The following is a 27251-nucleotide window of genomic DNA, read 5'->3' on the forward strand; positions in this document are numbered from 1 at the left end:
GGTCAATTTTTTTAAGCTTCAAAAAATATTCTCTTTGTATTTATTGATCAGTAATTATCTCCAAGGGTATATTGTTAAATGTAAAATGCGTACAGAACAAGCTATAGTGAACGCACTCCTTGCTGGGGGGAGGGGTTTCGATAAAGGAAATATATACTCATACCCAGAACGTCTGTCACTAGAAGGAAGGAGAAAGGGGTAAGGCGTTGTCTCCAGGAGAAGAGAGAACCGGGTGGCCTTGGGCCTGGGGTGGGTGCTCACGTGGGGAAGGAGTCAATTAAACTTTTACTTTATTTTATTTACTTATATATATTTTTTGCGGTACACGGGCCTCTCACTGTTGTGGCCTCTCCCGTTGCGGAGCACAGGCTCCAGACGCGTAGGCTCAGCAGCCGCTCCGCAGCATGTGGGATCTTCCCGGACCGGGGCACGAACCCGTGTCGGCAGGCGGACTCAACCACTGAGCCACCAGGGAAGCCCCAATTAATATTTTAAAGCTAGGGGAAATCTGAAGCATGGAGAAGTTAAGAGGGCTTCCTTTGTTATTTTAACCCCACAGATGACAGTTGTAGTGTGGGTTTAAGTCACTGGAAGCTCCCAGTCTGAGGGAGGAGGCGAGTGCAGATACATGATATAGGAAGCCTGCTCAGGGAGTCTGGACTGGGGGCAGCTTCAAAATTGTGTTTTTCTCAATAAACTAAACATAACTGAGTCCTAGGTCAGATCCTATAGCTCAGTTTTGCCCTAGCTTTTCAACTCAACGAAGTCCTCTTTAATTTGTTGAAATTGGACAGGCATTTACCTGCACACTTACACAGCACTCACGGCCAGAGAGCTTACAAGGTCCGTTAGGCAGAGGAAAACCACGTGAAATCACTATTTTTGGAAAGAGAAGCCCCTTCCCCCCACCCCCACCCCCCCCCACCCCCGCCCTTGGCCTCCATCTCTTGGTAGTATACTGCCACCTGGCGTCCCCTCAACAAACTGACACCAAACACATTCTCAGAAGTGCGAATTCAGAAGTACTGAAATAAGTAAGGTGGAGAATGAGCCGTTTTATTATAATTGAAAACTGTATTAGAAATCAGTCCACACAGATGAAGAGATACTTGTGTATGTACGAAATTCTTCTGGAGAATACAAGCAAGCTGTTAACAGTGGTTGTCTCCAAGAAGAGGGACAGTGTGCCTGGGAACACTATCACTGTATTTTTTTTTCCCCGACCAGGGATCGAACCGGCACCCTCTACATTGGAAGCATGGAGTCTTAACCACTGGACCACCAGGGAAGTTCCTAATCTGTTTATTAAATTTCAGTATGTTAACAAGGAGGCCATCTTTTCTTCATTCATTGATTCATATACCTAACAAATACTTCCTGAATGTTTACTCTGTATCTGCAGGAACAAAGGTGAAGAAAACAGACACATTCCTGCCCTCCTGAGGTTTAGACTCTTCTGAGAGGATGGCCTTGGACAGCACATGTTGAAGGTTGCAGAGCCCCATGAACCTTGGATGACTGACGGTGTGGAGCGGAGCTCCCAGCCTTGGGTCAGGGAGATGGGGAGCTATCCTCTTCTGTTTGCTTAAACCTACGGTGGGGTATCGTTGTTTCAGCCCTTTGCTTTATCCTAGTTTATATGACACTTCACAAGTGTGACCTAATGGGTATTTTATTCACCCAAGAGCTGAAACACACACATTCTTCTCAAGTACACATGGTAAATTTACAAAAAGTAGCTACAGATGGGGCTACAAAGCATGTCTCAACAAATTTCAAAGAATGAGTGTTACAGAGATTATATCCCTAGACCACAATGCAATCAAATGAGAATTTACTAAGTAATTGGTTAATTTTTTAAATTAATTCAAAAATTTAAAACATTTCTAAGTAACTCATGGGACAGAGAAACATAATAATGGAATTTAGAAAAAAACTTCAAATTGATAATTTAAAAAAGACAATAATGCAAATTTGTGGGATAAAGCTAAGGTGGTACTTAAAGGGAAATTGAAAGCTTTAAATGCATTTATTAGAAAAGGAGGCTAAGGGACTTCCCTGGCGGTCCAGTGGTTAAGACTCTACGCTTCTACTGCAGGGGGCATTTTGATCCCTGGTCGGGGAACTAAGAGCCCGCATGCTGCACGGTGACGCCAAAAAAAAAAAGGCTGAAAATTAATGAGATAATTAGTTAGAAAAACAAAAAACAGAATACACTTTAAAAATTTAGAAATAAAGAAATATTGAAGATGAGAGGAATTTAGAAATATAAAACAAGGATTCATGGTCTGGTGAGGGCTGGCTTCTCACTGCAACCTCACGTGCCAGAAGGGGTGAGGGATCTCTCTGGGGGCTCTTTTAGGAGGGCACTACTGCCTTTCAACTTCCAGAGGCCCCGCCTCCTAATACCATCACCTTGAGGGTTAGGATTTGAACATATAAACTTGGGGAGACACAAACATTCAGACCATAGCATTTTACTAAGGAAAGACCTGGGGGAAGAGATTTCCAAGCAGCAGATAGCATATGCAAAGCCTATGTTAGTAAAACTAATTCTAGAAATTCTAAGTGTGAAATATTGTGAAAGCGATGTTGTGAGTGAGGTAGACTGAAGCAGAGCCATCATAGTTCTGCAATCAATGATTTCAAAACAAAAGAATGCGGAAACCCATGCTCCTATGCGCTACTGTGGGCATGTCAATTAGTACAATATGTAAGGAGCAATTTAGCCATATGGATCCAATATTTAAAAGAAAAAAAGGGAAAGGACGTACCCTTTACCATAGCAACTCCTCTTCTAGGCATTTTCCCCACAGATATACCTTCACATGTGCATAGAGACAGTCCTCGGGATCCCGTAGCATTATTCATGACAGCAAACTTGTGGAACAAGGGACGGTGCTGGCTAACTGCTGCCTGAACAACCAAATCTCCCGGTTTGGCCTGTGTTGGGTCGTGGAGATATTGAATAACATTCTCCGACCTGAGAAGGAACCTTGAGACTGAAAGATGAAGCGGCAACTCTATAGTGCCATTATGGAGTTTATTGTGGGTAACTTATACACAGGCAGATGGGTGGAGGGACGACCCAGAGGCATTCACAACTGCACTCCTTGCTGCCAAAGGGGTACAGGAAAACTTAAAGGGACCAAAGCTAAAAATAGAATCTGACTGCTGGAGAGAAGCACATCCACACTGATGGGAACCAGAGGTTTTTAATCTGCTGGGGAGGAGGGTCTCGACCTTTAACCGTCTGCATCAGCAAAAAGCACTCTTCCAGTTTTCACATCAGATGAGGCCAGGGTAAAGGTTGATGGGAGCTTAACTGGCTTGGGCTCATTCCTTGTGAGTGGGCTGAAGTTCAGTCACCCAGAATAAGGAAGCGGTAGCACTGTGGGCCCAAGGTGGAGCTGACCAAACAGAGCCAGTGTTCACCAAACAACCTGATAAACGAGGCCAGAGTCCCACCAGGTGCTGACAGTGATGACACACTCGCCTTGCCCAGTCCTGGCCTAGTACTTTGTCCCTACATCCCACCTGTCGGCACCCACTCACTCTCAGGTGTCCCTGTCTCAACAACAAACTCAGGCCACGTGGAGGAGTGGGGAGGGGTTCAAGACCAAGGTTCTCCGAGGGCCAGGCCTCGAACGGGCACACCCACACCCCATTGGCCAGACGCCGTCACGTGCACACACCCACAGCAAGGGAAGCTGGAAGTCGGGCTGCCTTCTGGTGAGGAGAGGAGATTGACCGAGGGGACACGTGGGCCGTCCTGCCAGCAGGACCCTGAGTAAACGGGGCTGCATGGACGACCGACCCAGGCAGGAGCCGGCAACCTTGGCGGCCTCTGGGAAGAGACGAGAAAATGGGGGTCAGGAACAGCAGGGGCTTGGTGGCACTGCCTGTCCTGTTGTGGTGGCATTTTCTATCGTGCATTACCTTAAGGGAAAAGAAAGCCTTTAGGTGGGCGGGGCGGGGGGAGAGCCCAAGGAAAACCACAATTTCCACAGCTGGTCAAGGTTGTGAGGCTGCAGGACTGACTCCTCGGCCAGGGACGACGATGGCCCTCTCCGCCGTGCCGCGGGGGACCCTATAAGCGGGGCCAGGAGCGGGGGCCACAAGGCCGAGACCCCGCTTCCCCCACAACACCGGCCAGGCTCTAGGCTAGGGGGACCCGCCACCAGACCCGGGCGGGAAGAGTCACGGCGCCTGTGCAGTGGGACGCACCACCGCGCCTGCGCACTGGGCTGACGCGCGGTGCACGTGGGCGGGGCCCCGCCTCCAGATCCTCCTCCCGCAGCCCGCGGGTGGAGGCCACGCTAAAGCCGGTGGGGCGGGAGCGCGGGGAAGCCATCTCCGCGGCCCGCGCACTCCCCCGGGACTGGCACCTCGCTCCGTGGGTGGGGCACAGGGCCCTGCAGGGTAAGCGGCGGGTTCCGCCGGGCCCGGGATATCTATGCACGTGGGCCCCCTCGGGCACTGTGCGCTGCGCCCTGGAGAAGGGCCGGGGCGGAGCAGGGCCGGGGGCCTCCGGGGCTCAGACCCAGCGCCTGGCAACTACCCGGTCTTAAGCGGCAGCGCCTGGAGGCGGCCTCAGGGTCACTGGCAGCCAGGACTCCGCTGACCAGTGAGGGGCGCGGTCGGTGTTTTGGCACCGGGTGGGCAAGACAGTCGGAGTCTCCACCCCCAGGGAGCCTGTAGCACTGCTGTCTTCATTCATTCATCCAGGGTCTGCTGACCCGCTCCCAGCTCTGTGCCGGGCTCAGGAGATCCGATAGGGGCAGGACAGGCAGGGGAGAAAAGCCCGTTTAAACCTACCAGGAGACTTAGTATTTGTTCATGTGCTTTAATTTTGTATAGGTTTTAAGTATGTGCGGCAGTCATTTGCACGCACGGCCGTTTTTGGGTATTTTAACCTTGGGATAGAACTTGTATTTTGAGAGCCGAGCTGCCGTCCCCAGCTCCTAGAAAGCTAGTCGGGGGAGGGGGATGGGGCGGGGCCCGTCTGGACATCACTGCCACAGCCCCACACCGAGATTCTCCTCTCTGACCCCGTCTCCCCCTGACAGAGGGAGGCACCCCCGCCCCAGGAGCCCGGTGAGAGCAAGGTTAGCTCAGCCAAACCTCTGTTTGCCTTTGTGCACCTACATCCTGCCCCACCCCCCAGCCTACTCCTCATTCCCTCCAGGCTTACCTTTCCTTACAGCTTTGTTCTAGACTCTCCTTTAAAGAACAAAACTCATCTAAAATTGTTTTCCTTGGTGATCCTCTGGAGAGGGCCACTGTGGTGTTAGTGGTGTCACAGAAATGTGATCTGCTCCTCCTTAGCTCTGGACAAGCACCTTACCCCATGGAATGAAACTGGCTTTTAGGCTCGGGCCTCAGGGCCCTGGAGGTGATTGTGGGCCAGGCTGTCCCTGGCTCTGTGCCCCCTCAGGGTTATGTTCTGTTTGGCCTCTGTTTATGTCACCCTGAACTTGGTGTGTAACTTGAATGATTATGTGTATGTAATTTCACATGAGTGTTTTTCGGTCGTCTGAAGTAGTCTTATATGAATAGGGAAAGTGAAGTGATGAAGCACATGTGATTTGGAGACGGAAGCCAGAAACTCCTCTGCCTTGCCGCGTGCCAGCTCTGTGATCCCGGGCAAGACCGTTTACAGACATTCCCGGGCCTTGGTCCTGTTGTATGGAAGTAAGTCGTCATATGTCGTGTGGTATATAAGTGCCAGCCTGTGGGCCTCTGCTAACAGGGTCTAGCATATTTAAAGGGGTATTTTTTAAATGGGTAGACAAATTTAATGAAGAGCAACCTTTGCCTCGAAATTTAATATACTACGTGTTAGTCTGATCATCTATGTTATGCTTCTTAGACTAACATAGGACATGATAAAATTGGACTACGTAAAAGGGTTTTATAAAACGCTTTCAGAGTTGTAAGATGTTAGTATTGTTTTTGTGTCCTCACTAATCATCCTTGGAAATAGTAGCTTTAGAACTTTCCCTAGAAATACTTTTTTGTTAAATGATCACTTAGCAGTGGGAAACTTTGGGTTACTCTAACCTAACCAAAGGAGACCTCTGACAGGGCCTGTTGCCGGGTGAGAGCTGGCTGCCTGGGGATGGCTTCCTCAAGCACCAACCCCAAACCTGTCACAAGGCTCAGTTCTGTTTCTGACTGATGTCCCGCTGTCATTTCAAACTCGACGTGTAGAAAACCTGGTCACTGCTGTCTCCTGCCCCATCCCACACGGCCATCACATGGGTCCTGAAGCATCATCCGTGCCTCTTGGTGAATTGCTGTGTCATCAGCTCGCTTTCTTCACCAGCAAGCGATGGCTGAGCAGCTGCTGGGCTCTGGCCTTGTGTCATGGGTGGGAGATCAGGATGACTGGGCTGGTCCCTGCTTCCAGAGAGGCACCATCTCACCAGAGGGAAGGGAGACACAGATGAACAACTCCACATGCAGCTTACTCAGGGAATGAGAGTGGAGAGCACCAAGGAACACAAAGGAGGAGCCTCCGACTGCAGGTTTCAGAGCGGCAGTGAGCATAGCATTTTGGGTAGGTTTTGCAGGGGTGTGGATAAAGGACCAAAGAAATAGGATGCTTAAAAAAAAAAACAACAGAATATTTAAGGCTGTCCTAGATAAAGGCCTGTGTTCCAGACTGCTGTAGCAGCACAGACTCATCATCATCACAGACAATGGTGGTGCTTGGTCAGGAGGGGGCAGGGAGTCACGGAGCACATAGTGGGTGGAGGTGGTCAGGGAAGGTGGGGATGACAGCTTGTCAGCTGAGGCTTAGGGATGAGGACCAGGTCAGCCCACCTGAGCAGGGCCAAGAGAGGTAGAGACTAAGCACAGAGGCCAATGGGGGCCAGGCCTGGGCAGCGGTATGATGTTATTCTGAGAGTGAAGTGAGGCCTGAGCTGGGGCTGGGGAGGGTGAGTCTTGGGGAGGGAGCTGCTGAGAGAGCCTTCCCTGAGGCCCCTTGTGCTCAGGGAGGGGTGCATTGTCTTGTCCCCCCGCCCCGTCCGAGCTTGGATGGTGAGCCTCTGGGAGGGCTTCTCCCCTGGCAGGGGCACAGGGCTGGCCCAAGGTTTGGACAGTGCTCCAGGGGCCGCAGGCATCCAGGTGTGACTGTAGGTCTGGATTCCCCGCAAGGGCCACTGTTCCGTCTCTCCTACCCCCAGACAGCCTGGGGTTGGCGTGAGGCCACCACAGGCTGCCCCCTATGCTTCTAGGCCCGGCCCCCGCTCTCCCTCCCCTGTGAGGACCTTTACGCTGTCCTCCAGCCCTCCTCCCCCGCCACCATCCCTGTGTCCTGAGCACGGCCCACACACCCCCAGGGCTCTGGTCCACAGACACTCGCCCTGCTTCCCACCCGGCACGTGCCTGTCTCCCTCCCGCTGGGACGTCCACTCCACCTCCCACGTTGACAGCCAGGGTGGACAGATGGTGGACGTCCCCAAGGGGAGGGGGAGCCCCGAGAGCCAGGCACCTCGCTTCTCGTCCTCTGAAATCTCGGGTTCCCGCCCAGTGCCTCCGCTGAGCAAGTGCCTCCATTTTGGGGTGCATTGAACCAAACATAGGGGCGCTGAGTGGATTTCCTTTGCTCTGGGCTTTGAAAGCACATGGGCATCATTTCCCTTTCGGCAGGAACATGTATATGAATGACAAGAGGTATCTGTTGTGAAACTCCCAGGAGAATGAGCCGTTTCCCTGATCTGTCTGTGGCTCTGCAGTCCCCAAGGGACAGGATCTTAAACCTTTAAATATAAGTTACCAACAGGGGAGAAAAAGGGAGAGTGGAGAGAATGGACTGCATATACATCTCTGTTACCTTGAAAGGTCTGGGGACACCACGCCCACGTGGCTTTTTTTTTTTTTTACATCTTTATTGGGGTATAATTGCTTTACAATGTGTGTTAGTTTCTGCTTTATAACAAAGTGAATCAGTCATACATATACATATGTTCCCATATGTCTTCCCTCTTGCGTCTCCCTCCCCCCACCCTCCCTATCCCACCCCTCCAGGCGGTCACAAAGCACCGAGCAGATATCCCTGTGCCATGCGGCTGCTTTCCACTAGCTATCTACCTTACTACGTTTGTTAGTGTGTATATGTCCATGCCTCTCTCTCGCCCTGTCACAGCTCACCCTTCCCCCTCCCCATATCCTCAAGTCCGTTCTCCAGTAGGTCTGCGTCTTTATTCCTGTCTTACCCCTAGGTTCTTCATGACATTTTTTTTTCTTAAATTCCATATATATGTGTTAGCATACAGTATTTGTCTTTCTCTTTCTGACTTACTTCACTCTGTATGACAGACTCTAGGTCCATCCACCTCATTACAAATAGCTCAATTTCATTTCTTTTTATGGCTGAGTAATATTTCATTGTATATATGTGCCACATCTTCTTTATCCATTCATCCGATGATGGGCACTTAGATTGTTTCCATCTCCGGGCTATTGTAAATAGAGCTGCAATAGCAGCGAGTTTAGAGCCGTTTGCCTGGACCAGCACCTAGAGGGTATGCTCAGGCTGTGGGGCTATGGCCCAGGTCAGCACCTGCAGGACCGACAGCCTTGGACGGGTTGTCTAGTCTCTATGAACCTCAGTTCCTCTTCTGCAAAATGGGGATCCACCTTCCAGAATCATTCTGAGGATCAAATGAAACTTCTGACTCACAGGAAAAATGCAGACCTGTGGACAAAGTTCTGGTTGAAGGAACTTTTTGTCCCTGAGCGCAGGGATTTCTGACTTGCCCTAGAACCTCGCAGCCTAACGGGTTTTTCCTGCCTCTCCTCCCATTCCACCAGCCGCTGTGGCACAGTCCTCAGCAGACAAGGAAATGAGAAAAGTACCAAACAATGGGAACCTGAGGGTGACGAAGGTGGCGTACCCGCTGGGGCTGTTCGTGTGCCTGTTCATCTACGTCGCCTACATCAAGTGGCACTGGGCCTCCGCCACCCAGGCCTTCCTCGGCATCCCCGAGGTGGCCACGGGGGCCCGGAGGGGCCAGCAGTCCCGCGGTCCCCCGGGGACAGCTGCCCGCGGGCCTGAGGTCTTCTACGGCATCATGTTCGACGCGGGAAGCACTGGCACCCGAGTGCACGTCTTCCAGTTCAGCCGGCAGCCTGGAGGTACCGGCTAGTTAGCCCTGGCCGCGCTCCCCTGTCCTCCGTCACACAGCAAAGCGTGGGCCCTCAGGGTGGGCTGGACCCCCGGCCTGGGACTCCCCGGGGAGCCTGTCGCCAGTGCCATTGCCCAGGAGTCCCAGATGTCCTCATTCGCACTGGCATCTGGTGACCACCTAGGGGCAGCTGAGATCCCAGAAGGCATTGGGGTGGCCTGTCCCCTCCCAGCGTCCCAGGCAGGTTGGGTGGCTAGGACCATGACTTAGGCCAGGGGTGAGTTTAAGGAAGGAAGTAGCCCCAGGTTCAGACCACTGGGAGCGGGGAGTCCAGGAAAGTCAGGTACATGAGCAAAGACCTGGAGCCCAGGCCAACACGGAACGGCCCAGTGGGGCCGGGCAACAAGGGTGACAGATGGCAGTGGCCTCAGTGAGAGTAAAGCTGGGACCAGAGCCTGTGGGCCTGGCTTCCCAGGGAGGTGCTGAGGAGGAGTGAGGGTGGAGTTTGGGCATCTTCACCAGCGGGCTTCTCCCCTGGGGAGACCCCCAGCGCCGCCCAGTCCCCCCTCCACTCCTTATGGGTCGGTGTTCACAGCTGGGGTCCCTCCCCTCTGCTTCGGTGCTGACCCTTCTGGGCGTTTAACTGAACTGGTGTTCCGGATGCCTTTAGTAGGTCTCTTCAAACCTCTCATGGCACGTTTATCTACTTTTCATCTGCTCTATTTTTAAACTTGTTATAATGGTTAAGTATTTATATGCTGGACTTAACCTACCTCCAAAATTGGTTTTGAAGCTAAGTTTAAGGCAACGTGTGTTGGCATGTAATCCTTCAGTAGCCATGAGCCGGCGTGTTTTCTTTGGAGAGACCTCCTTACAGCAAGTTTGTTGCTGATTTTTCCTCCTTGGTCTATGTGTCTGCATTCGGACAGCACCCCTTGGCCTCGGTGTGCCTGGGAATGCTCTCCCTTGCTGTAAGCACATAAGTCCAGGCCCCTAATAATCTAAAACACTCAATTTTTAAAAAGAAGACTGAAATATTCTTTTTTAAAAAAATAGAATAGAATAGAATGTATAGAATAGAATGTATTAGAATGTATAATGCGTCCTATCTAGAATTAAGAAAATGATTTTCACTTTGCAGTTTGGAATCATTTGCCCTGCTCCTCCGTTGGGTTTTTTTCTGTTTTTTTGTTTGTTTGTTCTTTGGCCACGCGGCTGCGTGCAGGATCTTAATTCCCAACCAGGAATCAAACCATGCCTGCTTGAGTGGAAGAACAGAGTCCTAACTGTAGGACCACCAGGGAATTCCCTGCTTCTCTATTTGTTGAATCAGCAAGAATTAACTCTGTTAAAATTTAACATTTTAAATGGGTAGTTTTTGGTATTTATACCTCAATAAAGTTGATTTTTTTTTTTAAATAGGAAAAGTTCTGGCCAAAACATTAAGTATAATATTCATTGTGTAGCCAAACTAAAGAGGCAGAGTTTAGATGAGAAACAATGCAGGTCTGTTTTCAGAAGTCTGCCTGGAACGTGTGGCTCCTCGTAGTTGTATAGATTCACGTACCTGTGTTTGTATTCACACTTGTACCTGTTCTAAAACATGATTTTCCTTTAGAAACTCCCACCTTGACCCATGAAACCTTCAAAGCACTGAAGCCAGGTCTTTCTGCTTATGCTGATGACGTTGATAAGGTAACAGTGTTCTCTCGTCTCTCTTTGCTCATCAAATTTGCCTTCTGTCGATTTGTTAAAGTGACTCTCTTTCTCTCAGATGCAGAGCCGTCCTCCCAGAGCAGCGTCTCTGCTGTGCTGACCTGGGACATTTCACTGCGTAGGACAGTCTATGGAGGACACTGGCACCCGTGGGAGGTCCCACCACCACCCCACATACACTACAGACCACACCACACACACTGCACATGTATACACGTACACACCACACGCAGAACCACACCACATACACAGCCACACACACCACACCACATACAGAGCACACACACATACACCACATACATCACACACATATACACACACACACAGCCACACGTATATACACAGCCACGCCACATACACACCACACCACACATGCACAGCACACACATACATATACACCACACACACACACCACATATATCCCCCAGCTGGCCCGCATGCCGCCCAGAAGTTACGGTGTGATTTAAAAGCACAGATGCTACAAACTTAGAAAAAGCATTATTTGAAAGTTTAACTTTTTTTTGTTTCGGTTTCTCTGATTGAAGATGACAAATGTTCACTAAAAAAATTAAAGTCAAAAAAATGTATTATGCAAAATCCACAGAACCAAATAAGTGTGTAAGAGAAATTTAGCTGAACCGTCAAATGGTGACTTTGGTAAGTTGGTGGCGTTTACACTTCTGAGCTGCACGAACACAGGGCACCTGTGTTCCAGGGGGCTCCCGAAAGCAGCCCCTCATGCAGCTGTCAGTTCCTTTGGCCCCAGCACGTCTTATCAGAAGCTGACGCAGCATTCTTGCCACAGATGCATCCTGATCCCAGACAGTGAGGTCACGGCCTTGCTTTCCTGTAACTTGGTTAAGAAACAAATTGAAAACAAATCGAAATGAGTGACTCTAGAGGTTAAACCTGATTAAATGATATATCTTGGAATAAACTCATGGGGCTTTTATGTATTTTTATAAATTTATTTATCTATCTATCTATTTATTTTTGGCTGCATTGGGTCTTCATTGCTGCACGTACGCTTTCTCTAGTTGCAGAGAGAGGGGGCTACTCTTCGTTGCGGTGTGTGGCCTTCTCGTTGCGGTGGCTTCTCGTTGCAGAGCACAGGCTCTAGGCACACGGGCTTCAGTAGTTGTGACGCGTGGGCTCAGTAGTTGTGGCGTGCGGGCTCTAGAACACAGGCTCAGTAGTTGTGGCTCTGCGGCATGTGGGATCCTTCCGGATCAGGGCTTGAACCCGTGGCCCCTGCCTTGGCAGGCGGATTCCCAACCACTGCACCCCCAGGGAAGCCCCTCATGGGGCTTTTTAAGTCTTACTCGGTCAGGCAGGCAGCACACATTCATGTGGGGTGACTGGTACAGCTTCCCAGCAGACCCCTCGCACTTCCTCCAGGAGGACAGTGTCCCTGGTTTCGCGCTGTCCTGTGTTCCCGTCCCCTCTATTTACACACACAGTGGAGCACGTTCACGCTGCATGCGCTTTGCTCCCGGGGCTGAGCAGTGTGCCTTGGAGACTGTGCCCCGTCAGGAAGTAGAGTCTCTGTCCTGCCATGCGTGTGCACGTTGCACTTGGAGAGCCAGCCCCTCCGGAGGGCCTGTAGGTGACCCCCGCCACCCTTCGCTCCTCACGGTTTGGGAAAGGCTGCTCTGTGTCATCTCATGTGCACTTCGTTCCCCTCACATGCCAGGGCGTCGCCTGGGTGAACTCTTGGGGGGTTTCTGAGTGAGAGGCACACGTGTCCCCCACAGGCATTGCTAACCACCCCCCCAGCATCGTACCCTCCACACGCCTGGTGAGGCTTCACGGCAGTCGTCCCCCGCCCTGCCCAGCCCGCCCCCCACGGCCCTGGTCCAGCATGGAGAGCTCAGCATTCCGGCAGGTGAAGTGATTCCTCGGTGTAGCTCTTCATGGGTTTTAGTGCCGTGAGGGACCCCAGAATTCACTCATGGTGTCCAGGGGCGTCGCAGCTCGTCTGAGGCTGCTCGGGGCTGGTGGCAGGGCTGGCGGGGTTCCGGCTGCCAGGCGTGTAGAACCCTGGCCCGCTCCGCTGCCGAGGGTCCGCCCCACGCTCCTGCCTGCACCACTTGAGTCGCTGTCTCTGCTGATTTGGAAAATTAGAAAAAATACGTTTATAAATTAATAAAACCAAAAGGGTGGGGAGCACCTGTGACCCCTGCACGCTGAGTGCAAACCCTGCTCTACCCACCATGTTCACAGAGCACCCCGGGAATTCAGGAGTTACTGGACATTGCTAAACAGGACATACCCTTTGAATTCTGGAAGGCCACCCCCTTGGTCCTCAAGGCCACAGCTGGTTTGCGTCTGTTACCAGGAGAAAAGGCTCAGAAGTTACTGCAAAAGGTGAGCTCATCCAGTTACCCCGGGGCGGGTGACTTGAGATAACTGAAAACATGGAACATCAGCCCGCGTCCAAGCAGGCAGACAGGCCACGGAGAAGCTCCCCAAGGAGGGAAGCATGTCGAAATGTTAGCAGTGTCGCCTTCGGTGGAGGGGTTGTGGCTGAATGATGCTTTCTTTCTCAGGATGTTTAAAGCTATTCATGTTTTCTAGAATGAATCTGTTTTATAAAAAGAACAAGTTGGTGTTAAAAATATATTGTGTTTTTGAAGGGCTTCCTTCCATCCAAGAACTTGCCGAGTGTCTAAGGCCGTGGGACCTGAATTCTTGACATTTCGGCTCAAGCCAGCCGTCCTCGTGGGAAGTGCAGGCTCCGCTCTTGGTCTGATGTTCAGATGTGACTGCTGAGGAGGCCCCTTTGTGTCTGCGCAAGCCCTGCACCTCCCTGCAGGCAGCTCTGGAGCCTGTCTTTGACATGTGCTTGCAGGGTTCTTACCATCAGGAATCAGGGAAAGTGTTCTCAGCAAAGTAGTCCTCCTCCACACTGTTTCTGAACCTGTTAGCTGCTAAATGACAGATGGTTGCAGGTTTGTCAAGGTCCCTTATAAAAACTACTGAATACCTTCACATGCTCGAGTTGGATTGTGGGACACAAGTGCAGACGTACTGAAGTTTCTATGTATCAATAATTGCTAAAAAAAAAAAAAAAAAATGGAGAAGGAAATAAAGCCAAACACAGTTGCTCACCGCTTTCGCTTCCCCTGTGCCAGGTCCTCTCCCAGGAACATGCCCACCAGGCCACGTGGCGGCCCAGGGCTGGGATCTGCCTTGTGGGGCTTCCCACCCCTCGTGTCCTGTCCTAAAGCAGGGCAGTGATTGGGACTGTGAGTTTAGATTCTAAACGATAAAGGCTTGTCTCTCTTTACATTTAGGTGAAAGAAGTGTTTGAGGCGTCGCCGTTCCTCGTAGGGGACGACTGTGTTTCCATCATGAACGGGACGGACGAAGGTAGTCGCCAGAAGCTCCATGTGCCATGAGGCTGCCCCTCGAGGCGGGCTGCATGCGGGGCTGCTGTCAGCATTGCGCTGGGAGCCTTCCCTGGTTGAAGGCACAGACACCAAAGTGCCGGTCCCACCCCAGTCCGCAGTCTGACCGTCTCAGAGCACTGTATTCTTGGGGCCAGTGATAGAGACATTCTCCTCGTGACTGGCTCCAAGCCTGGCATATATCACGTTTCTGAAAACAAATCATCTTTTCTGATTTATTTTTTAATTAATTAATTCATTTGGCTGTGTTGGGTCTTCTTTGCTGCGTGTGGGCTTTCTCTAGTTGCAGTGAGCGGGGGGCTACTCTTCGTTGCAGTGCGCGGGCTTCTCACTGCAGTGGCTTCTCTTGTGGAGCATGGGCTCTAGGCGCACAGGCTTCAGCAGTTGTGGTGTGCAGGCTCAGTAGTAGTGGCTCACGGGCTCTAGAGCACAGGCTCAGTAGTTTTGGCACACGGGCTCTATAGTGCAGGCTCAGTAGTTGTGGCGCACGGGCTCTATAGTGCAGGCTCAGTAGTTGTGGCGCACGGGCTCTATAGTGCAGGCTCAGTAGTTGTGGCGCACGGGCTCTATAGTGCAGGCTCAGTAGTTGTGGCGCACGGGCTTAGTTACTCCACAGCATGTGGAATCTTCCCGGACCAGGGCTCGAACCTGTGTCCCCTGCATTGGCAGGCGGATTCTTCACCACTGCGCCACCAGGGAAATCCCACCTTTTCTGTTTTAAGAACATTTAGAGAGAATCCCCAGTTGCTGATGCGTTAGAATGTTGCTGTTGCATTAATTCTAAGGGAGAGTCACTTCATAAGGTTCCTTACCAGCCCCTGACTTTAAACGTGACCTTAAGGGTTTGTTTGGGTGGAGGGAAAGGGAACATTTGTTTCTCATCCCACCTCTTCCAGAAAGAGGCAGTTGCTAAAGAGTGTGACCAAGAGATGTGACAGTTGGCTGAGCACGCTGATTTTTAGTGTGGTGTCTCTAGAGCAGGCTGCCAGAAGCAGCTGGATGGTTCTGTGAGTGATGCCCGTGTCTGTACCTGATCTGCAGGCTGAGAGTAGTGAGGAAGTGGCCTCCCTGTGCTCCTGAAATCGGAAAGCTGTCATGAGTTCCCATTGCTGTTTACAGCATCTCAGGTGATTCAGATGCTGTTTGTGACCCTCTCTTGCAGGTGTTTCCGCGTGGATCACCGTGAACTTCCTAACAGGTGGGTTCCCTTCATCATAAAGCCAGCAGTTCACAGACACAGGTCTTTAGAGCAGGGGCCTCATTTCCACTCTAAAATAACCCTTCGGGTTGCTGACCCGAAGTAGGGTGTTGGGATGGGTGGGGCAGGCACCGAGCTTGCAGATGCAAATGCTGGAGATGCAGGGGGTCCTTCTCCAAAGGCTCAGCTCTGCCTCTGCTCCCACGGCGGCGTCCCCTGGCCACCGTCCTCATTCCTGAGAGAAGCCCTGAGTCACACTAGTCAATATTGGACGTGACACGAATGCTGATCACCTTATAATTGAAGTCCTGCTGTAGGTAGAACAGGGAACAGTCATTTTTCTTAGATTACTCTCAGGATGCAGATTTTTGTCCCTTTGTTGTAATTATGGACAAGACCAGTGTGTCTGACAGATGGATGAGAAAGCAGGAAGTTTCCTGTAGGAGTTGCCGCCCCGGGGATGGGGAGCCATGTCAGGTGACAGATCAGGAGCCCAGGCCCCAGGAGCACAGGTTGTCCTTCGTTCAGATGAAAGCCACCACCGGGGCAGCTGTCCTTCACGCCCCCCAAATGCACATGGACATTTTCAAGTGGCCACAGCTTCTGTCTGTCTTGTTCTCTTTCCACGGAAGGGCCTGGCGTCTAACCTCCCCTTTTCTGCTGTTCTGTTTACTAACGGGCATTGCTGTGTGGATTTTACTCTCGGTGCTGCAGGCAGTCTGAAGACCCCCGGGAGGAGCAGCGTGGGCATGCTGGACCTGGGCGGAGGGTCCACCCAGATCACCTTCCTCCCGAGATTCGAGGTAACCCGCCGCCGCCCCCAAGGCCACCTGCCCCGTGGGGGAGCCTCAGCCCCGGGGGAGGTCTGTGCACTCAGCTTCTCTCCTGAGGGTCAGATCACCCGCAGCGAATGCTTCTTAGTTTGATTTTAACTCTGCCTGGAAAAAAGAAAATAGGAATCTGGTCTTCAGCAGGGTGATAAACTAGATACTACCTGGAGACCTTGGGGCAGAGGGTGTGCGGTGGGTTCTTCCCCAACCCCCCGCAAGGGCTTCCAGGGAGGGGCCGGAGTCTGACTCAGATGGGACAGAGCCTCAGGCCTTTTCAGGATGGATGTTCTAAGGCAGGGGTCCCCAACCCCCAGGCTGCGGACTGGTAGGACCGGGCTTCACAGCAGGAGGTGAGCGGCGGGCAGCAAGCGAAGCTTCATCTGCCGCCCCCCCATCGCTCGCATTACTGCCTGAACCGTCTCCCTGTCCGTGGGAAACTTGTCTTCCACGAAACCAGTCCCTGGTGCCAAAAAGGCTGGGGACCGCTGTTCTAAGCGACACGAAAACGTTTCCAGTTGAGACTGCGTGCTGTTTTTAAAAAGCACTTTCCTCATCTGCCACTTTTTAAATTATTACTATTATTTTTAGTTTTAATGGAAGAGCCTTGGGACTCCCCTGGCGGTCCAGTGGTTAAAACTCTGCGCTTCCAGTGCAGGGGGCATGGATTCGATGCCTGGTTGGGGAACTAAGATCCCGCATGCTGCGTGGCATGGCCAAATAAATAAATAAATAAATATAAAACTTAGCATTAATGGAATAGCCTTAAATTTACGCATAACTCTTCTGGTTGGGCCGTATTTCCCAGAATGGGTAAATGTTACTCACAGGGAGGAAAGATACGGGACTTCCCTGGCAGTCCAGTGGTTAAGACTCCACGCTTCTACTGGAAGGGGTGTGGGTTCAGTCCCTGGTCGGGGAACTAGGATCCCACAGGCCTCTTGGTGCAGCCGGGGGGAAAAAAAAAAAAAGAGGAAAGACAAAGTGTTTCACTGCTTGCTCCAAGCTGTTTCACAGCATGTGATTTGATGAAAGGCTAATTTAATTGAATACATCCGTGAATATCCCTGTTCTTTCAAATGAATTGAGGGAGTGGGGGACAATTTTTTATAAAGGCCAGCAGGAAAGGTGCTTTAACCCTTGTGTTCTTCCCCAGGGCACCCTTCAGACCTCCCCGCCCGGCTTCCTCACGTCCCTCCAGATGTTTAATAGGACCTACAGGCTCTACTCCTACAGGTTTGTTTTCAGGACTGAGCGTGGAGAGGTCCACTGTCCAGGCATGTGGCTCAGCTTAGCACTGCAGGCCTCCCCCAGCCTCCGCCTCCCGCCTGGGAAGCGACCAGGGTGCTGGGCCATAGACTTGGTCCCAAAATCCCTGCTGCGGACCCCCCTGCAGCCTCTCCCTCCCTCCCTCCTTCCTTCTTTCTTCCTCTTCTTAATCCTCCTCTTCCTTTTTTAATTCACCTGTAGTAAGATTACATTTCTTCTTTTGTACTTATTCTCTTCTGCCTTGGAAAAGGTTTTTGGGAAAGTGGGGAAGAGTCCACAGATGGTGCAGGAAGTTTCTGGGCCGTCTTTTTTGCCACGTGGCGCCTTTAATAGGTTCTTTCCGTGAGGCCCGTCCACACCATAAAGCTGGGGACCTGTGTGTCGCCCTCGCTGGTGTCCACAGCTCCTGGACGAGCTCCTACCAAGTAAGAGCCTTCGCTGTCGAGCTGAGGCGCTGGATGCCCTGAGCCCCACTGAGGGAGCTCCTGCAAGAAGCAGGAAGCTGCTGCCTTGCCCCTGGTTTCCTCCTTCCCCCCACATTTTGGATCCAGGCTGGCGAACGTGCTGCAGGCGGAGTTGAGGGAGGCCTCCGCTCACCTGGGTTCTCTCTCCGCAGCTACCTGGGGCTCGGCTTGATGTCGGCGCGGCTGGCGGTTCTAGGCGGTGAGGAGGGAAAGCCTGGTGAGTGGGGTTCAGAGCCCTCCCAGCCAGCAGGACTCGGGATCCCCAGAGGGTCCCCCCCCAGCCCTCGTTGTTGGGCCCCTGAAGACCTTCTCAGTTACTTTTAAAGAAAGATGCTAGTGAAGCGGTTTCTGGATCACCGAGTTGCAGGGGGTTCTTAGGAACCCAAGGAACTGGGTGTGAACGGAGTTGGCTTGTTTGTAAGGATTTACCACTGGGCGCACGGTGGGGGGGCTCCGACGGGGGCTTCAGGGGAGGTTCTGGCTCCTGAGAATGTCCCCTGTGTTCTTCTGCTCTCGAGGGGACTTGGAACGGGCTCTGCCTTCCTCCAGACGTGGCGTTTGGGGACGAAGCCTGTGTCTGTTCCCAGGCCCTCTCTGCGCCATCCTGCCCTGACATGCTTGGCTTGGGACAAGCCAGGCGTTGCTGGCGGGCACTCGAGCCCCTGGGACATTCAGGGGACCACATGACCGAGGCGAGCGGGGGCCCTGCTCTGAGGCCGCCTCGGCCTGTCCCCTCGAAGGCCTCGGTCAGACGTGCGCAAGCCCAAGCATGTTCTCGGCCACGCGCACCCCCGGCCCAGCACTTCCGCTGCCTCTTCCAGGGCCTGGCTGTTCTGACAGAGCGGGAATGTTCCACTGGAATTGTTTTCCACGCACATCCTGCTGTTTAACCTTGTAACAGTGGCCCCTTTTTTGCAAACCAAAAACGCGTCCACGTCTCAGAAACACCCACGACCACACTCTGGGCCAGAAAACACTTGTTAGCCAGTGGAGGACGGCAGGCACCCACCTGCCCGTCTGTGCCGGCCTCAGGGTCCTGTCCCTCCTGCACCCCAACCCGGCAGAGCGGCGGGGAGCCATGTGTCTTCACGCGGGGCTGTGACAGCCGCCAGAAGGGGTGCAGACCCCTCGCTGCCCTAGGGAGGCGTCTCCCGCCGTGTGAGTCGTTGTCACTCAGCAGACCACCCACCGCCCTGAGTAGCTGCAAACAGCAGTCGTCTTATCTCAGGATTGCACGGGCATCCACTCGGCGGTCCCTTTGCTGGGGTCCCTAGGGTCCTGTGAGGTGGCATTTTGGGCGCGTGTCTGGCCTCTACCCCGCAGAGCAGCCTGCACTTCTCCCTGGCGGCTCAGAGGAAGGAAAGCCTCCTGAAGTCCCACGGCCTTGTGTCCTGCACGTTCCGCTGGTGCAGGCGGGCCCAGGCCAGAATCAGGCAGGCACAGGGACCCACTCGGCAGGACGCCAGGAGGCGTGTCCCCGAGGGCTGGCGTCCTGGGGCCCTGGAGGCTGCCCCACGGGGAGCCACTGGGGTCGTCATGAGCGTCGCCTGGAACCCCGAAGCCCCTCTGTGGCCGTGAGCTGGGAGTGGCTCTGCTGGGCTTCCGCCTCCCGAAGCTGACTCGGGACGCTTCCGCAAGTCCATCCCGGCAAAAAGGAAGCGTGTTCCCTTGACCCTCCGAGGCCCTCGGTGCTGTCGGCCTCCCCTCAGCGGGCCCCGTCTCAGCTCTAGGCCTGCCCTCACCCCACCACGGTCAGTGCTCTTTATCCGACTCTGTCTCTTTCTGTTTCAGCTGAGGATGGAGCAGAGTTGGTCAGCCCTTGTTTGTCTCCCGGTTTTCGAGGAGAGTGGGAGCACGCTGAAGTAACGTACAGGGTGTCAGGACAGGAGGCAGGTACGGCACGTTTATCCTCCGTGGGTGGCTCGTGAGGGTCGACGGCAGCCCCTTCCCTCCGGACACCTCAGAGAAGCAGAAGTGTGTACTTGCCCGCAAGCCGGCTATGGTTCTGGAATCCCCAGCTCCTGCGGGGTCCCTGCACAGGGCTCCCTTGTCCGCCGCTCTTCCAGGGACCCGATTTCCCAGCAAGCCTCCAGTGAGGGAGGATCTGGACGTCCCTTGGCTTCGAGCAGACAGCCAGGTGTGGCTGCGGGCCTGGCAGCTCTGTGGGAAATGGCTTCTCCTCCCACACGCGCCGCCTGTGCTCCAGCGAGGGCGGGAGAGGCCACAGAGCCCCAGGCCTGTCTCACCCACAGGGTCCCGTGGCTCTGTGCTCTGAGTTTCTTCTAAAAGAGATGCTGAAACGTTGTGTCCAAGCTGGGCCCGTGGGCGTGAGGTTTGCCTCTGGTGACAGGGCTGTCGCTACTCACAGCACTTCTGACGCCAAACGTGTGGGGGTTTTCCCACAGCGGCCAGTTCTCTGGCAGCGGCGGGTGTCCTGCGATTCACTTCGTTCCGACACTGACTTCCGGAGTCAGTGCAGCCCCCATCAGATGAGGCCCTCCCCGACCTTTGCAAGTGCTGGGCCTCCCATTCTTCCGACCGACCGGCGACAAATCAGGGGTTCCCACGGCCTCCTCCTCAAATTTGATAATTTGCTGGAAGCACTCACAGAACTCAGGGAACATGTTCCTATCACTGGTTTCTTATCAAGGACACAGCTGAGCAACAGTGAAATGGGAGAGAGGCACAGGGCAGGCGTGTCAGGAGGGCGCCCGGAGCCCCCCTCTCCCCGGGAGCCCCCCTCTTCCCGGGAGCCCCCTTCCCGGGAGCAACCCCCTCTCCTTGGGAGCATCCTCTCCCTGGGAGCAGCACCTCCATGTGTCTCCAACCCGGAAGCTCTCTGAGCCCCATTGTGTAGGGTTTCTACAAGGCTCATGGCAGAGGGACTGATGAACTCAGTGGCTGCTGGTGACTGACTCAATCCCCAGCCCCCTGCCCACTCCCTTGGGGGTGGGGCTGAAGGTTTCAGCCCTCTAATCACCAGCTCCCATCCTGAAGCCATCAGGACCCACCCGGAGTCACCTCGTTAGCACAACCCAGGTGGACTGAAAGGGGCTTATTATGAATCACAGAACGTCTCTCTCACTCTCACCACTCAGGGTCTTACAAGGCTTTACAACCTCTGTGCCAGGAACCCAGGGTAGAGAACAAATGCATGTTCCTTACTATCCAGTGATAAACAGAAGGGGGCTGTGGGTACCAGGGGGGATCGCGGTCTAAAGACGACCAGGGAAGGCCTTATGGGTTGATACCTGAGACAAGACATGAAGAAATGGGAAGTGAGTGCCAAGCCGAGGGAGCAGCACATGCAAAGGACCAGAGGCAGCTGCTATGTTTAAGGAACATGGAAGAGGTGGTGTGACGGGTCAGACGAGGGAGAGCGCAGGGAGATGAGGTCCCAAGTGCAAGGGCGCAGCTCCCAGGGCCCTGGGAGAGCTAAATGGAGCTGCCGTCAGACGTGGAGCAGGGCTGGGGCAAGCTCAGACCTGGGTCCAGGTGTGGGCTGTGGGCATCCATGTCCACTGACTCAGTCTTGTGTTGTCGCTCTCCTTCTGAGCAAGGAGTCAGTGACCAGCCCTGTGAGCTTGGCATGCTGCCTGTAGGCCCCAGCTTCCTCATCTGTGACAGGAGGGAGGTGCAGGCCCCACCCAGGCGGCTGGTGAGATGGGGTGGGACAGTGCACACTCGAGCTCAGCACAGGGCTGGCAGGGTGAGCGTGGGGTGGACCCACTGGGCTGCGTCACGGCAGCTGCAGGCGCCCAGCTGGAGGCGCGTGACCTTCAGGGTCGGGCCACTCTCTCTCGGGCCACCTTTCATGCTCACAGTTTCTCCCCTTGAGCTGGCCGCAGCACGTGGCCCCTGAAAAGTTGCTGGTGAGCACCCCCAGGTCGCAGTCACCCTGGGCTATGTGGTCAGGCGCCCAGAGCCCACTGACCACTGAGTCTGCTCTCCCTTCGCTCCAGCGGGGAGCCTCTACCAGCTGTGCGCCCGCCGAGTGTCCGAGATCCTCCGAAACAAAGTGCACAGGACGGAGGAAGTGAAGGACGTGGATTTTTATGCCTTTTCCTACTATTATGACCTTGCCGCAAATGTGGGCCTCATAGGTAAGGGTGGGGCTCGGTTGGGCTGTGCAGGGACTTGGGTGTGGGTCCCCGGGTGGAGGGCCCGTCAGTCACATCAGGGTGATAGAAATGGAGGGCGGGGGACGTGTCACTGAGTAGAGAGTAATAGGCCCCCTTTTTATAAATAAGTCAGTTCTCTGAGCCGCTCAGTGCAGGGAGGCTTCCTCGCTGTCGGTTTATTCTCCTTTCGCCGTGTGATTCTCAAACCGTCAGCCACTGGCACCCAGGCCAGCAGGAGGACTCAGCCCACCCCTCAGATCGCCCTCAGGAGCCTGGGGGTATCACCCTGACCCCTCCCCAGCCCGCGATGCCGTCAGGACAGAAGACGGTATCGTGAGTCTGGGACCGGTGCTGGTCAGACCAACTGGAAACCCTCCAGAGGGTTGTGAGGTCACTTCAGTGGGTCGTGACCCGACATGTGTTTTGATGAAATAGATTGAGGATATTAGAACGTGTTGCCCGTGGCAAGGGTGAGAACGTTAATGTCCACAGAAAGCCGCCCTGGAGAGACCGAAGCTGTCAGGTTCCGGCTCGCTGGGCCCCACTGGGCTACACTCTCGGACCCAGTGTGAATGGCAGCCAGCCGGTCCAGGCGGAAGGCGACCTCTCACCCCTCACCTAGGCCCAGGCCCCTCCCTCTGGGGCACCCCAGCAGCTACCCCTCGGCCGCCTGGTCTGCAGGTTCCCTGTAGCTGGAGCCAGGGCACCGTCGTCTGCACGCCGATGCCCAGACGTGCGGCCACCTGCATCTGACCCCCCACCCCCAGGGTACCCCAGGCGCAGGCCCAGGGACCTCAGTGCTGTCTCGCCTCCACGGTGCTGGTGCAGACTGGGTGCCCCGTTTCCTCCACAGATGCAGAGAAGGGAGGCAGCCTTGTGGTCGGAGACTTTGAGACTGCGGCCAAGTACGGTGAGTGGCCTGGAGGCAGGACGCTGGCCCCAGAGCTCCTGGTCGGCCCCTGACTGTCGACCGGACGAGCCTTCGGGGGTGTGAGAGTGTGTAGGGGCCGCTGAGCTAGCTCAGACCGCAGGCCCACCGCGCCCTGTGTGGCCTGGGCAGTGGAGGCAGGCGTTTCTAGTCCCAGTGTTGTGAGGAACAGACTCCCTTGATTTCACTTTTTCTGACTCTTTCTCTGTGACTCAGGTGACCTCAACTCCCCAAAGTGTCCCAGCAGATTCACAATTGCCAGGGACCCCTGCACCACAGGGTCCACTGCCCCCCCTCCACGTTCCCCCACCCAGGAGCCCTTTTCCCCTCAGTGTGCCGGACGGCGGAGACCCAGCTGCCGCGCAGCCCCTTCCTGTGCCTGGATCTCACCTACGTCAGCTCGCTGCTCCACGGACTCGGCTTCCCGGGGGACAAAGTGCTGAAGGTGGGGACTCCCCCGGTGCCCCCAGCCCCCACCCGTCGCGAGCACATGCCCGCCTTTCACACGCACGTGCTCCCTTCCACCCCCCCGCCCCTTGTCTTTTCAAGTTGACCCGGAAGATTGACAACGTGGAGACCAGCTGGGCTCTGGGGGCCACTTTTCATTACATCGACTCCCTGAGCTGACAGAAGAGCCCCGCCTTGTAGCAGCCCAGCTGCCAGCCATCCCCGTAGAAGCACTGTCTCTGCGAGAACAGGCCCCTTTGGGACCCCCAGTGTGCGGGGAGGGGGTCATGGCACAGGCTGAGACCCTCCTCCCCGTGACCTCACAGACCGGCCCCTGGACGTGCTGGAACACGGCCCAGGACTTGTTTCCCGGTGGCCAGTGACCAGACAGGGTAAGGGGCACAGGCTGAGGCCAGGGTGGCACAGCCGCTGTCCCCACCGTCCCATCGCAGGGCTGGGGCGGCTGTGACACACGTCCGGTGACAGGAGTCTTGTTTTGTCCCACTGCCCCCAGCGGGAGCCCCCTGGGCTGGTGGGCCAGGCGTCTCCTCCGTGGGTGTAGACTGTGACGTCATCCAGAAGCTGCTTCCTTGGGTCCTCGGGTGGCTCAGGGTTAGCTGGCGGGTTGGCGCTGAGACTGGAAAGAGGGGCTGGAGGAAATGCCTCTTTGTGGCCCGTGTGCCCTGGCTTCTCGAAGCGGTCTAAACGTGAGCGTGAGCTGCTGTGAGATATCTGTGTCTGTGAGTGAGTGATGTCTGTGTGGTGCTGCGTGCTCGTGTAGCAGCTGTGTTCTGAGCCCAGTGGATGTATCGCTGCCCTGAGCCATTTGCAGCCCAGAGGTGTCAGTCGGGCTGGAGCCCCAGATGCACCCTCTCACGGCCCGTCCCCGCAGGCTCGCAGGATGCTGGCTGAGCTGTGCACGGGATGCTGTGTCCCAGGCCCGCAGCCGTTCCTGTGGCATATGCACTATTCACGGAATAAGCTGAACCTCGTGTGTTCCACTTGAAATAAAGGGTTTTCCAGGGTTTCTGCTCCTCTGATTCCTCTCGGTGAGCACCAGCCGTGTCCCTCCACCCCGGGTGTCAGGCACCTGAGGTCCCTGTTCACCAAAGTTTAAACAAAAACCTGCCCAAGTGGGTGACATGTGATGGCAGGATTAAATCCTGTCTGTACATCTTGGGGAGACAACAGCAGACGGATACACAGAAGCCCCCGTCGGGCCCTCCTGGTGTCCCCTGTCCGGGACTGGCCCTGTGGAGGCCCAGGCTGTTCTGGGGTCTGGCCGGGCAGAGCCCCCTCGACTGTGACTCGCGGCACTGCCGGGTGAGGATCTGGGCTCATCACCTCCGGCGGCCGTGGGGTCTGGAGCGAGCGCCGAGCTCCAGGTTGCAGTGTGTTCAGCAAGGATCTGGCTTTAATCCGGGACAGTCGGAAGGGGATCACGGGCCGGACAAAGACTGGACAGACCCCTCCCAGGGCTGCAGCGGGTCCAGAGTGACGTGACTGCTGAATAAGCCCACGTGTTAGGCCTGTGGACATGGATCCCTGACCCTGGAGTGGGCAGGCCCAGGAGAGGGATGCAAGTGTACAACCTGAGAAGCGCTAAGCCTGCAGGACAGCCACGTGGGGAGTCCCCACCCCCTCCTGCGTGTCCTGACCCAGTCTGGGTTGGGGCGTCGCCACAATCACAACCCTAGAGGGCTGGAGGGAGGCCACCAGGATGCAAACACTGGAAACTGGAGCCAGCTGTCCTCTGCCCGGTGGTTTGCCTGAAGTGTCAATACTGGGGTAGGGGGCAGAGGTCTGCATGCGACACAGCAGGAAAAGACAGAGCAGGAAGATGCTTAGCCACGTCAGCACTAAAGCTCCAGGCTCCACTTGACAAGGACATGAAAACCAGCTCCCCTCCACCCAGTACCCCTGCCTTGGTGGGCCTCCCAGCCCCTTCCTTCCATGATACCTTACAGTTTAGATACTTAATGGACTCCAGAGGCAAGGAATCAAAAATGCATGAAGGCAGAAGTGAAAATTGATTTGGTCTGTTTATAGGTTGGTGATCTCACATCTGAAAAAGATAAACAACTGGACTTTTCCCGAGAGATTCCCAAATAAGTCATGGAATGTTTTGAGCTGAGCAGAATATGCAAGTCATTCGCTGAGTGTCTTTGTGATAATGAAGTAGGCTCTTGTTTTTTAAAAATAGCCACACGTGCACATCCCAACACGTGAGTGATGCATATGCATGAAGAGGCTCCCGCCCACACGCCCTGCCCGTGTTTCCCGCACCCCACCTTCCCGCCCTCACTCAGAACAGCTGCCCCGTCTGGAGGACAACCCCGCGGTGTCCAGATGTTTGCACTCCCACACCCGTGTGTGTGAGCTGGCCTGACATTGCGGACCCAACTGCAGGAGCGTGCTTTATTTTGTCTTAGGGTGCTTCTTAGAGGGGATTTTAAAAAGGAATTTAAAATCTAAATTAAATTGCAGCTTGAGCTGAATGATGGTGGAGAGGCTCGGATCAACATAAATTAGAAAATAATGGAATTAAACTGATTTTTACTCCCTATATGAAATGTACCCTCTCGATACTCAGAATAGTTCAACCTACTTCCCCTTTGTCTTCATGGGGTTAAGTATCTTGAGAAAATAGAAAATGTGCCGGGAGCTCTGTGTCTTAGGTGACTCACTGAGGCGTCCCACTGGGAGACCCAGCCTGGACTTCTGGGGTCCAGTTCTGAGGGGGTGTTGTGTGGAGTTGGGGTCTATCTTCCCTGCCCTCCTGGAGGAGATGGACGAGTCTTAGGGGTGATATAAACGGAGTGGTTGAAGGGGCAGCCTTGCTGATCTAGGGCACTGCTCGAGGTGACAAGCACCTGTGAAGATCAGGCCCTGGTGGGAGCAAAGTCCTTTAAGAAGCAACACTTTTCCAGAAGACAGAGTTGTGAGACCCCTGGAGGAGCTTCCAGAAGGACTTCACTTGAAATACCCCCAAGGGTTTGCCTGCTGCCGTTATGCCACCTCATGCAGAACGGGAACAGCTTCCCCAGGCAAGACATCATGTCTTGAACTGTTCTTTTCTTAACTGAGGTACAATTGACATATAACATTGTATCAGTTTAGGTGTACAACATAATGATTCCACATTTGTATATGTTGTGAGGTGATCACTGATAAGTCTAGTTAACATCTGTCACCGTACATAGTTACAGAATGTTTTTTCTTGTGATATCTACTGTCTTAGCAACTTTCAAATGTACAATATTATTAACCATGGCCACCATGCTGGACGTTACGTACCCAGGGCTTTTATTTTATAACTGGAAGTCTGTACCTTTTGATCTATTTCACCCACCCCCCCACGCCTTACCTCTGGAAACCACCAGTCTGATCTCTGTTTCTATGACTTCCGTTTTCTAGATTCCACATGTGTGATCATATAGTATTTGTCTTTCTCCGTCTGACTTATTTCACTTAGCATACTGCCCTCTAGGTCTATCCATGTTGTCGCAAATGGCAAGATTTCATTCTTTTTTTACGGCTGAATAATATTTCACAGTTTTTCATCCATTCATCCAGCAATGGACACTTAGGTTGCTTCCATATCTTGGCTACTGTAAATAATGCTGCTATGAACATTGGGGTGCATGTATCTTTTCTAATTAGTGATTCCATTTCCTTTGGCTATATTCCCCAAAGTAGGATTGCTAGATCATACGGTAGTTCTATTTTCTATT

General features: G+C 53.9%; 1 protein-coding gene across 5 annotated transcripts; it reads left to right on the top strand.

The window, feature by feature from the left end:
• Positions 1-4266: 4266 nt before the first annotated feature.
• On the top strand, positions 4267-24541 carry ENTPD6 (ectonucleoside triphosphate diphosphohydrolase 6). Of its 5 annotated transcripts, XM_033839850.2 has the most exons (15): positions 4269-4422; positions 5560-5694; positions 8824-9147; positions 10756-10832; positions 13077-13220; positions 14150-14225; positions 15426-15461; positions 16176-16264; positions 17445-17524; positions 18174-18238; positions 19813-19914; positions 21984-22124; positions 22996-23052; positions 23403-23515; positions 23620-24541. In XM_033839850.2, exons 3-15 carry the CDS (start codon positions 8856-8858, stop codon positions 23695-23697), a joined length of 1350 nt encoding a protein of 449 aa, XP_033695741.1. In that variant the 5' UTR covers positions 4269-4422; positions 5560-5694; positions 8824-8855; the 3' UTR covers positions 23698-24541. The 5 variants fall into 5 exon arrangements, with proteins under 5 accessions (XP_073648732.1, XP_033695741.1, XP_033695739.1 ...); XM_033839848.2 differs by having other exon boundaries at positions 23403-24541; XM_073792632.1 differs by lacking the exon at positions 13077-13220.
• The last annotated feature ends 2710 nt before the right edge of the window (positions 24542-27251 follow it).

This window comes from Tursiops truncatus, chromosome 15 (assembly GCF_011762595.2).
Source record: "Tursiops truncatus isolate mTurTru1 chromosome 15, mTurTru1.mat.Y, whole genome shotgun sequence".
Lineage (NCBI taxonomy): Eukaryota > Metazoa > Chordata > Mammalia > Artiodactyla > Delphinidae > Tursiops > Tursiops truncatus.

Bases quoted from the DNA above. Each gene is read 5' to 3' on its own strand.
- ENTPD6 (XM_033839848.2), top strand. From the start codon at position 8,856: ATGAGAAAAGTACCAAACAATGGGAACCTGAGGGTGACGAAGGTGGCG. The intron at 14,226-15,425 runs GTAGTCGCCAGA...CCTCTCTTGCAG, and splicing joins CATGAACGGGACGGACGAAG to GTGTTTCCGCGTGGATCACC. The intron at 18,239-19,812 runs GTGAGTGGGGTT...TTTCTGTTTCAG, and splicing joins CGGTGAGGAGGGAAAGCCTG to CTGAGGATGGAGCAGAGTTG.